Source organism: Serinus canaria, chromosome Z (genome assembly GCF_022539315.1).
Source record: "Serinus canaria isolate serCan28SL12 chromosome Z, serCan2020, whole genome shotgun sequence".
NCBI lineage: Eukaryota > Metazoa > Chordata > Aves > Passeriformes > Fringillidae > Serinus > Serinus canaria.
The window spans coordinates 68,426,873-68,439,223 of NC_066343.1; the positions used below are offsets into that span (position 1 = coordinate 68,426,873).

Sequence of the window (12,351 nt, forward strand, 5' to 3'; positions counted from 1 at the left end):
TGATTCACATAGAGTCAAACCACTTATTTTATTTCTCTTAATTTTAAGGCAGAAGAAACATGCTAGGGTTGACTTTGATCCGTGCCTGGATAGTCTGATTTCTAAAATGCAGTCCTCTTACTCTTCTGAGAGGAAATTGTCAAGGCACAAGACTGTATGTGTTAAACCCAAGTAGTATTTTAAAATTAAATGTGGGTCAGCTTCCAATGAAGTATGTAATTGTTAAATGCTAAAGGAAAGAGCTTAGAATATCTTAGTTTATATTTTAAAGTGTTCCTTTTAGATGTTAATTCATTAATACCAGCAGTTTATTTTTATTCATATGACTTTTCATATGTAAGTAGTTGAAGCTGCATTATTTTAATCCTTTCTTTGGTTAGGGAGAAAAAAGCCTGCAGGTGGAAATCAGAATGACATACATATTGCTTCTCTCCCAAAAGGCATGGTATCTCTCTCCTATTGATATGCAAAATATTAAGGCAGAAAATAAACCCCATTGCTTTATGTGTCAAAATACTGTAAAAAATATATGCTTGGGTGATGCATAAAAAAAAATGTGGGTCCACTTCAAGCTTCCACACTTGTAGTGGAATTTGCCATTAGTCTATTGTGGGTCTTTGGGGCTCTGCAGACTCTGTAAGTTTGGTTCCTTTGGGAACCATCAAGCGCAGATGTAGCTTGATCCTTAGTTGTAGTTACAGGGACTGCACTGTTTGGTCACCCAGCTGCATGGGTCTTAGCTTTTACCTGAGTTTGGTGAAATGCTTTCTTACTTTCTTGCAGCATTTTATAAAGTGATTTTTGGGCTATGACCTATACTGTGAAATGTTGTAGTAGTACATGGTGCCGCAGTTACAGATGCAGTGGTGTGTCTGTTAAACAGCTGTGAGCTTGCTGTGACATTCTTCACGTGCCAGGCGCAGGCCAGAGGCATTTTGAAAGTGGTGTAGTGTTTCTGTTGCTGCCAGGAAAAACCCAACCCCCAAACAAACCCCACAAAAACATCAAAGCAAAGTAAGATTGATCAGGCATGTAGTGCTTGATGCTATGCTGCTGGGACTGTGCATGGCTCCTCGAATGGGTCTGGTGCACACACCTGCTTGGAGAACATGCAGGCAAGCTCAGGTCTGCCTGCAGTTTGGGGAGATTTTTCTTGGGGGACCAAAGACCTCTCAGAGCTTAGTGTAGCTTCATCCACCCACTGTCAGTGGCATTTCCTCAGCATCTCCTTCCTTGTCTAGTTTTTCTCACAGCGTTTGTTTTCAGGGTACTACCTGAGGCAGTGAAAAGAGTTGAGTCTGCTGAAACTGGCAACATGGTGATAACTAGTTGAGTTTCTAGCTGCGTGTCCATAAACAGGAATTTAAAAAGACCACTGCTTTGTGGCTACTGGTTGTGAGTGTACATGTCGAAAAACTTTCTTCATCACATCACAGAAACTTTCTTGTATCTCTACCACAGAGTTCAAGTTAATGCTGTCTGATTTAAATTCCAATCCAATTTGTGTGTGTTTGATTTTTTCTTTCCTTTGATTGCTTTATTCATCTTTGCATATCTCTGTAATAGCTCTGAGTCTCTAGAGAGTCTTCCATTGGATATGGGGGCTGATGTGACTGCAGCATCTGGTGACTGAAGATGGAGATTCAGCTCTTGTGTTCTGTTCTGGCCATGGATCAGAGAATGCAGCCCTGAGTGAAAGGACAGTCCAAGCTGAAGCTACAGTCAGGGACTATTCCCAGGGAATGAATCATCACTGGGCATCTTGTTTGATGCTTGGGAGGTCTGTTAGGGCTTTTTCTGCATGGGTGAATGCAGGCAAACTCAGACTCTGAACTAATCAGGTGCAAGATGAATCTGGTCTGTTAGTGCTGTGCCTGAACTACGCTGGTTTACCTTGCAACTGCAAGACACATATCCTGGAGCTGCCTTGAGGAGTGTGGGGCTGCTGGGCTGCAGCTCTGTGCTCAGACATGCCCAAAGACTCCCCATGACAGTTTTCCCAAGTGTAAAAAGGCAGCAATAGAGCTCCTGCCTGTCCCAAAAATGCTCTTGGCAAGTCAGTGAGGAAAGTGTCACTAGGTGGTGAGTTCTCACAGACATTCTGAAGAAACAGGAAGGCCTTTGTTATTAGATTGATTATGAAGAATCTCATTAGCTGTGTTCTCTTCTCTTGCTAGTAGCTTCTAGAAAAGTTTTTTCCAGACTTAGTTTACTGTGATTGGAAGCTGCTTTAAATTTCTTTTTTTCTTTTAATAAAATGAGATGAAACATTTCTTCTTAAATTATAAAGGCCCCCCCCAAGGAAATCTTCTTTCAAAGGAGAAGATTCTCTGTCTTCTGGTTTGGTTGTCTTTTTCCCTCTTGCAAAAAGTGATATAAGAAAAGCAGAATTTTGGTAAATAGTCCTCATGGAGCAACCTGATGTTGTCTTCCTTTGGAAACCTGGACCTGAAGAGACCAGTAGTTGTTTGAATTGCTGTAGCATGAACCTAGCTTGCACAAGCATGTGGAGGCTGATGTGAAGAATTCAAGAGCATCTTAGGTAGATGTTGGATGCTCTGAACTAAAACATTTGAGACTTTAAGCTGGGCTTCACTTCTGCTCAAAGTGCCAGTGGAAGCAGTGGATGGGGAACAGTGAAGGGAGTCAGTGGGTGTGCTAGAGTCTGGCCCTTCTCTTCCCAGTTTCTGGGGAAGCAGGAACTGTAGTTTTTTGGTGGTTTTTTTTTTTTTTTTTTCCCCTGCTTCAGCCTGTGGGAGGCTGACAGTATTTCAGCAAGGAGTAAGGTGTGAGTAGTTGAGGTAGCCATGGAGCAGACTTAATAGCCTGGGATTAAGAGTGGAACTGAAGGAAGGGGTTGGGACTTTGCAAGGTGGATAAACACACCCAGACAGGTAACCATTGCTGGAACAGGTGTCCTCTGCTCCCAGCTCCACTCCCCCTGCTTACCTCATGCCAGATCTTGTGCCTGGCTGTCTTTTTGCCTTGCTGGGACAGTTTGCTCGGGCCTGGAGTGAGGAATCTAGGGGGCAGCAGAGCTGGTGTGGACGGAAGGCGTGCATGGGAGAGTATCTTTGGGAGCAGTTGAACATTATTAGGTTGGCTGTGCCTTCTTGTGGAGCTTCACCCCAAGGAAAAGCTCTTTGTTCCCTGCCTGGCTCCCTGGGCATCCATTCCTGGCTTCTGTAGGCGTGTCACCACTGTGTGCTGGCAGCCCCTCCTCTCAAAGCCAGGTATCTCCACTGAGGTTATTATCTCATAAGAGCCATAAATGAGCTCTTAATTCATTGACTTACATTCAGTGAAAAAATTACCTAATTTATTATATAAAATATGTAGTACTTGCAGTATTACATGTAAATGTGGCTATTGGAATTCTAACCTTTGCATTTCTAAGTTTTTTTTTTGTTTCCCCCTCCTCCACATGCAACCTCAATACTTTACTAATAAACTGCATAAAAAGTATTTCTCTAATACATTCAAATGCATATTTCTTGGACATAAAACTACCTTTCAGTGAAATGCCAAGTACCACTTCTCCCAGGTAACTAACATCTTGCAAATTCAATATTTGTGCTCCTGAACACATGAAGAATTACCAAATGTTTCCATTTAGGTATATTATTTTATTTGAAATGATAATCTCTAGGACTTCTATACTGTTTTTAAAACCTTGCAATTTTTTTTTAAAGCGGATTATGAAAATATTTATAATGTGCATGTCTCTCCAAAGACTGTATTGCCTTAGTAAATGCACGATCCTGTTATATCTGAATGACTTAAATATTTTTTGTGGCAGTGTTGTGTATTGTCTGGCTAATTTGTAGGAGAAAAAAGGAGATAATCATGCTGCTTTTAGCAAAAAATTCAATAGAACGAGAGAGTAAGATCTAATATTAAGGCTTTTTTTTTTCTTAAGAAGATATTCTGCAGTAAATGTACCAGCACATTTTTGAGAATTACCATACTTTTATTCTGCATGTGTCTCAAACAAATGAACTCTTTTTTCATATTAGAAGCTTCATGTTTACTTAAGTAAGCAAAGTAGGGCTTTAGACTCACACTGTGGTGGCTGTAACAGTGCTTTGCTTAATGTAGAGTGATTGTGTGAATGAACAAGGTTTTAATCTTCTAATACAGTGACTTTTACTGTGGCTGACCAAATCTCACAAGAATTTCAGGGACATCCTGGCCACTCTTCAAGCTCATGTGTGCCATTGCCCTTCCCACTCATGATTGCATAACTGGCCTTTGGACAATCAGGATTTGCTTGCATACTTTGCTGGCATTTTAAACTGTATTAAACTGTGTTTTAAGCTGTATTTAAATGAGTTTGGTAGCCACATGCAGGAGGTGGTGGCATCGTGTGTACCGTGAGGGCTCTGCAGTCTGTGAAACCCAAATGGGGCCTGGGAATGCAGGCAGTGTTGCCTGGCTTTCCAGTAGAACTGGTGCTAGCACTGTGGCAAGAGTGAGGATGGCTGCCTGGCCATAACTTGTGTGCCCCAGGGCTGTTCAGGGTGTGCTTTTCTGGTGCCAGCAGTGTGCTCGCTGGGAGGGAGGAGAGGGCAAAATCTGTTTTGTGGGGAAGGGGTTGCTGGAAGCAAAGTGAATTAAGAGGGCTGTAAAAAATTGATAAAGATAGATAGGACTGTCTGTTTTTATATTCTACCACATAACATGGGTTTAAATGAATTTCCCTATAATTTGTCTTCAAATACCGACATTTAACTCTTAGGCTGTATAAATGAACTGGCTTTTGCTAGAGTAAAATTCATGCCCTGCGTCCAGGCTAATATGTTCACCTACTATAAACATTACTGCCTATGGTTACAACTGGAATAAAAAAAAAATCCTTTTATATACATCATAGCTGGCAGAGACTCCTGAGACCACCACAAATCATTTCAGCCTTTTGGTGCTCTCTGACGAAATGAACTGGAATGTAAAACAGCTCCAGCTTCAGGCAGGCTGGCTCTGGAAAGCAATTAGCTTGTTAAGACCATTGTTTGTACCCTCCCATATTTCCAGGTGCTGAGCAAAGGTGTTATGAGAGCTCGCCTGATTGATTTCAGCATTGGGGTTTATTAACCTTCCATTCCTTCCTAAAATGTTTTGCTTATTCTCTCGGTAGCCTTTTATTTAAAGGAAAGAAAACAAACCAAACAACAACAACAAAAAAAAGCCCTGGCAAGGCCACCCCTCCTGCAAAAGAATAAGTAGAGGGGAGGGGGGGAGAGGGGGAAGGCAACGAAACCGAACAAAAAAAAACCAAAAAAAAAAAAAAAACCAACAAAAAACCCACCAAAAACAAAAACAAACAAAAAAAAAAAAACCACCAAAAAAAAACCCCAGAAAACCCCTTAGGGTCATAACAGGGAATAACAAAGCAGTGAGTTATTTATGCAGCCATGATTGGCAAAAGTGATTGCAACATGAATTTGCCCAGAAGCAATGATTAGATCATAAAAATGTTAAGGAAATCTGTAACTCAACACCATTTTAAAGATTGAAGAAGTTTTTGTTCCCTACCTTAATTGCAGTGACTTGTTATTAAAGTATTTATTCAGAGTAATCTCTTTGGACAGCGAGCCCTTATCCCATCTGCATGCATAATTAAAAGTGAGGGGGGAGAGAGGGGAGCATAAATGGTTTACCATGCTACATGAGCAAGGGAGGGAATTACGGGAATTACACAATGACAGGTGAAGAGCAGATTTATCTCCTGTTGGAATTTCAATGCTGCAAGCAAGGCAGGACACTGTTGCTAATATCCTTGCAAACACCACAGTTGCTGCTTCTCCAGATTACTGTCCAAAAATTATTGCTGGTCTGTAAAAGGCCTCTAGCACTGCATCTGTGGCTGTGGGGTTTTGAGCCATTGGCACTCAAGCAAAGAGATTGGATTTGGGTATGTGGGCTTGTGAATTGATGTCTGTGCTTAAAAATGGACTATTTACTTACTTGGCTGGCTATTTATTTATTTATAAATAAACATTGGTAATGGCTGGCTTTGCTGAATACAAATAAGAGGGTTGTAGTTGTTCCAGCTGAAACAATGTCATCACCTGTCTCCTGCTGCTATCCCTTTTCCAATGGTAAAAGAATTTGGTGCAATTCTTCTTTTTCCACTCTGAGTAAGGAAGAAGGTTGTACTTGAACCTTCATCTCTAGGCAGATTTATCATCATTAGGAGCTACTCAAACACATGGTATCTGTTTTTAAATTGAACTGTTATGGATCTAAATCAGATTTACACAGAGTAAGTTGGTATATATTTGGCTCTAACTGTTCGCTAAAGAGTGTTTTTCCCTTAACTTCTGATGTCTCACCTCTGCAGCAGCAGTACAGAGAATGCCAAGAACTTTTGAGCCTTTATCAGAAGTACCTAGCTGAGCAGCAAGAAAAACTATCACACTCCCTTTCTGAACTCAGTGCTGCCAAGGAAAAGGAGCAGAAGGTAAGCTCTTTTTTTTACCATCTCTTTTTTATTTAAATTACCAAGTGAAAACATCTTTTTGAGATTGTGAGTGTATTATCTTACATCTTACGGTGCTGAATACTGTTTTGTGATTGGTTTCCCATGAGTCCTTGCCTTAATCCACGGATTGCAGGAAAACAAAGAGAAAAACCCCGACAAGTTTTGGGTCAGTAGAAGGGGTGAACTTAATTGACCATGTTGTAATGGAGTAGGAGTCATGGTAACCCACACCTTTGCCAAGGAAAAAGTTGAGATGCTGTTATGCTTCCTGTTCTGTTATTTAAACAGGAAAATAATTGCAGTCACTGTACATATAGCCTTTCCCATTTTCACTGTGGCTTTTGATGATTGAAAAGGGCATTACAGATGATGTATTTGGTCAATAAGAGCTGTCTCAAGTCTGTAAAGCAGCTCATCTGATTTGAGCTATTTATAGAAGACCTGTAGTTCTATATGCAGTTAAAACCAGAAAATGTTTACTAGAGATATGTGTTAAATTAAGTGGGAAAATGTTTCTTGTATGTAGGGATCCAAAGCCTTGAGAACATGGTTGCTTGAGATTTTCCCTTGGCAGCTGGGTGCTTGGTTTGTCCCTGCTGATTGCAGATTATACCCTGGAAGAGAAGACTGCCTATGCAAGTGCTCTACCCCATGTTCTTGCTTGCTGTTCTCTGGTAGCAGCTTCCATCTGCAGACGACTTCCAGAATCCATCCTATCCAAGACCATGCCTTTTTGTAGAGGTTATGCCCTTGATCCCCTCTTCTTCTGGAACAGTCTTAAAAGCTTATTTATAACAGGGCTAGAAGTAAAGTCATCAGCACAGAGTATCCAAAAGGAGGTCTCAGTAGTTCCCTGCTGTCTATACAGGCAGATCCTGCTTCTCAGGAGACTGGATGCTGTGCAGGAGGGAATCTTTTAATTCTCTCAGGAAGCAGGTAGCAATACTCTGTGACTTCGTTGGCATCAGGAATGGGGGTTTTTTGGTCCTGATTATGTGTTTTTTTAGCTTGTTTATTAGCTTTTTTTTTGGTCCAACATTGTTGGACATTGAGCTGTTTGTCAGGCTTTTAACCTTTTATAAACATTTCGTTTCCATTCTTTTGTGTTTGTATCTGCCGTCCATTTTTGTGATGTCATTGAATTCAAAACAGGAATATCCTCCCAGAATGGATGATTTCTGTGTTTCTGCTTGTATGGCATGTAGCTTGCTGGGGATCTCCATGTAAAATGGAGAGGAGTCCAGAAGCACTGTCGTAGCTGTGTTTTGGATGATGCCAATTCTTTTTTCAGGTTTTCCCCTGAATATTTAATTTCTAGCCTTTCAACTTCAAATACATTTATCCTATACTAGGTTAGCCCTTAGTATGGAGGGATCCAATGTCATCACATCTACAGGACAAAGGCATGGAAGCAGATAATAGGAAACTTTCAGCCCACTGACTATCAAATTATTTCAACAATCCATGTTCATCTCCTCTTGTTCTTCTGTCTTCCTAATCACTCTATCAGTGTATACATAGAGGCTTCTTTAAAAATGTTTCCTGATTTCATGTGCAAAGTTCTATCAAGCTCATCTTTGATTCCATTATTTCTTTTCTCTATGCTTACAGGTACTTTTGTCCACAAATGCAAATTCAGATATTATATCGAAGTTTGCCTTGACATTTCATTTATGGTAACATACTCTACAGCTCCAGCCTAGCAGGTCTGAAATTACCCTAGTCCTCTTGTTGTGTGCAAAGCATTGTAGGCATAGATAAAAACCTGTCAAAACATGCTTCAACTGTTTTTTTCTTATGGCGTGCAAAGTGTTTCTGATGTTTCTAGCCTTCCTCTTCAATTTTCTCGCTCTTTGCATTTGGCTCTATATTTTTCACCCAAACAAGCACTTTGTGCTGTGTTTCTCCTTACACTTTAGAAACTGTAAAGAGGTGAGCAGGACTGCTGCATTCTGTCCCTTCTCTCCCTCACACATTCCTTCACCCTTCATGGGATGGCTTTTGAAACCCAAGAGGGGTCACTGGGCTGCTCTTGATGGGACTTGGTGTTATTTTCGCACACCTTTTAATACCTGAACTGGGAGCTCTTAGTGTCCTGATGGGTCTCTCTTGGAGTGTTTTTTGTTCTCTTTGAGTGTTGTCTTAACACAGTAGTTCAGGCTACACGGCATTGTTCCGTGTGCCTGATGGAATCTGTTGAAGGGGAGCAGAGCAGGGAGGGATTTTTGAGAGGAAAGAATTGGAAGAGGACAGACCCAGAACACTCTCCTCCTGCTCCGAGTACTGCCCGTGCCAGTTCCTCCTGCCCCACTGAAGCTTTTGTGCTCTCCCTTTCTGTTTTAAGGTGGACTTTGACAAGAGCAATTTTATTGAAATGTTAGGATAATGGAAGTCTTTGTGAGTTTTGTTTGAGTCCAAATCCATTTGAAATCCTTTCCTTTTCACTTGATTTTCTCTGGGTTAAGGAAATCTTGGGTATGTCTGGGTTTAAAGCAAGATAGCTAGTTTGTCACATAGTTTTCTCTTTGTAGAACTGTGTAGGAGACATAATCAGCGTTTCCTATTACAGGACACTGCTGATCTTACCGGGGTCTCTGTGTTTCGATGTACGATGTTCCAATTTTCCCGTCTCTTGCAGAAACATTGGACTGCACAGCTGTACTCTGTAATGAAGCACTTCTTTGTTCTGCCTGTTTTGAGCTGTTCTTTCTTGTTTCCGTTCATTTCCCCCCCTTTTTCCTACTTGTTAGTTTGGAGTAATTTCTAGTGCTACACCTGTATCTTAAAGCCTCCTGCTTCTGCTTTTCACCTGCCTGTCTCCCTCATTCTTACCTTACCATAATTTGGATCATGAGCTGTCACTTTCCCCTGGGCTTAGATAGGTATTTGGAAACATCTTCTTTCAGTGTCTAAAAGCTGGGTTTTCTGTCAGAATAAGACAATTAACAGGTCAAGAGAACAGCAGCTTACCAAACATCGATGGCATTGTTGTAAAAAGAGGTGGAGTTTTACAGGATGTAAATGACTGCAGTAGCTGTGTCCATGTGGCTGAAATGCAGCCCTGGTTTGTAGCTGTACTGAACTAATGCAGACACTTTGGTGTTAACTTTTATTTTTGTCTGTTTTAGTATCACCAAATGATAGCAGTAACTCTGAAACTGTGTTTTCCTCTTAGCTAATACTGCCTCTTTATAATGAAAGTCAGCCCTCAAAATGTAAAAAAGCATCCTGGTAGTAGTGAAATAAAATTGCTGGTAAGATGGTGGTAAGATGATTTAAGTCAGAACTCTTGTGGAGTCAATAATCAGTAACTGGAACATGGAACTTCCTTTTTTTCGTGAGATAAGTTAATTCCATTTGAAAAGATACTTAAGGGTGACATGAATTGAATTATTCAAACTGGCCTTCTCAGCATTAACTCTAGGTTACTATCTCATGATGCCTCTGGTTTCATTATAGGAGTTTTAAGTACATAACTTTTTATAATAAATTCAATACCTAGAAGCCGAACTGAAATTGGTTTACCTTCTACCAACCCATAAAAAGAAGCATTAATTGTAAAGTGAATATTAAAGTGGTCACTAAAGTTGACTCAGATTCAGAGAGATACCACTTTGGTAAAGGGAGAGCTCTACTGAAAAATAGGCTTCTGCCTTGCTGTTAATAGAAAATATAATTCATAGTAAAATGTATTTAAACTTTTCTGTCAAAAATGATTTTTGGACATACCCTCTGCAGCACCCAAACGTTCAGTCTTTGCCATTTTCATATGCTTTACACAAACATGTAAAGAAAATTGCCCTTGTTCTAGATAATCATGACTGACCTAGTTTATATGCTCACTACTTCACTGCCATCTTAAATAGTGTCAAGAATCCAGTTTGATGTGGCACATTCTGGCTGATGAATCTGTAGATGTTCTGCTCTGTAGGGTAGGACTTGAGGCACTAAAGTTGGACAGGCAGCTGAGTTTCTGCAGAACTGGGGTTCTTGAGCTCTATCACCTTAAGGAAAGATAATACCTGTAATCTTAGCACTGCTTATTAATGTTAATCTCTGAATTTACAAGTACAGCTGGCAGCGTTTGTTTCTTATTTGTGGAAGATTACCCACACATCTGCTGATTCCCTTGGTTCACAAAGATTCTTGTGTGTGTGTGTGAGGCTTCAGTTCTTCCTCGTGTAGAAGACGCCTGGGAATGGAGTGGGAATATAGATGGAAAGAAATATCAAGAATTTAATTTCAATGGTGTATCATCTCCCCTCTCCCTCTGTGTTCTAAAGTTTGCCCCCTCTTTTGGGGGTTGCCAGCGGCCCTCATCAGGAACAAGGTTATTCCTCAATGCTAAGCACCATGCAAGCATCCTGAAAGATATGGTTCGCTTTGGGCATGTGGTAAAATCCTAACGAAGTTGACTTTCAGGAAGGCTTTTTTTTAAAAAACCTTTTTTTTGATTATGTTGCTATTTTTCTTTAATCGCTTCTTAAAAATTGTTGAATGTAGTTGTATCAGTTTCACAGTAAAGTCCTAAGAAAGCCTTTATCTGCAAAAATGAATAAGCCTTGCTTTCTTTTGATATTGGCAACTAAGATTCTTGTCCATTTTTTTTTTTTTGGCCTTAATAAGGATGATTACATACTAAAGCTTCAAACATTACTTATTTGTTGTATTAATTTTTTCCTTTGAAAAAGATATTGAAACACACGAATCTTCAGAAGCCTTTCCTTTGTGATTGTTCCCAAACTTCCCCAGTTCCATTTTTTTTCAGCACAGGTCACCTTTAAACACATTCTTAGCTTGCTTAAAGAAAAAAAAAAAAAAATCCCACATATGCAAAGGGTTTTGAATGCTATAAGGTAAACCTTCATCATGGAATTGACTTTGTCTGTTTACCCAGCTGTATGGGAACAATGAATGAGCCCATCTGAAAGATACTTGAAAACTGGGATAATAAATAAAGAACTAATTTGACTAGGGACTCAAGGGTATTGGAATAATTTTGCAAGGCCATACAGAGACGGTTTTTGCATGAGTAACTGTCAGGAATAGCCTTGCCTTACCTGTGTTGCTTTCTGCAAATCCTCTGATCTCTCTCTGTGCCTCTCTTATCTGTAAAAATGAGATAATGTTTTTATCCTCATTCTTTCTGATTTTTTTTTACTGAGAATGTCAGGTTTCACGTGCTTTTTCATGGGTGTTCAAAGTGATTAGCACTGATATTTGAAACTTAGGTGGTCTGGAATAGACTACCCTGTAATAGCATGAAAAAAAATAGTTTTTTTCCTTTTACCTCTAAGTTACTAGGTCATTGTTAATTTACCTGTCTTTTCTAAAAAATGTTAACACTGAACAGGAATGCAGATGGATATAAATATTTAAGCAAAGCGAAGGAAATATCAGTATTGCAATACCTCTGCGTTGCTAGCATTCACAACAGAATTCCACCCACACTCCATCTCCTGGAAAGTGTGCCACAGTAGAACTGTTTGGCTTGCCCAGTCTGTTTTCTTGATGTGAATGACACTGTTCCTGGTGATACGCACTTCACTGTCAGCTCACTCAGTTCACTGCTTAATTGAGATCTGTGCCTGTTCACCATCTCTTTGTTCGACAGTCTTTAATCAGCCTTGTCTCTAGTCTCTTTTAAAATATTTTCATTTTTCTTTTGTTTTCTTTGTATATGCCTCTTTTAGTTTCATCCATTTAGCTTTAAAAACTGTCCCTCCTATCTTATCCTTGGGTGAAAAGTCATGCCTGGTGTATGTTTTTCTCTTGGAGGATAAATCTGGAAAGAAGACAGTGCCTTCATTTCCATTCTCTGAGATCAAAACATCCTCTTGGCTTTGTAAGCTTCTGATGATACTGTTAGA

General features: G+C 40.0%; 1 protein-coding gene across 2 annotated transcripts in view; it reads left to right on the top strand.

Annotated features, from left to right (window-relative positions):
• KIAA1328 (KIAA1328 ortholog) overlaps positions 1-12,351 on the top strand; it is a 171,602-nt gene that overhangs the window by 62,597 nt on the left and 96,654 nt on the right. For both annotated transcript variants that reach the window (XM_018920086.3, XM_050986599.1), the window contains exon 6: positions 6,333-6,460. In XM_018920086.3, the coding sequence (XP_018775631.3) occupies positions 6,333-6,460 (128 nt within the window). The remainder of the gene's footprint in view (positions 1-6,332; positions 6,461-12,351) is intronic.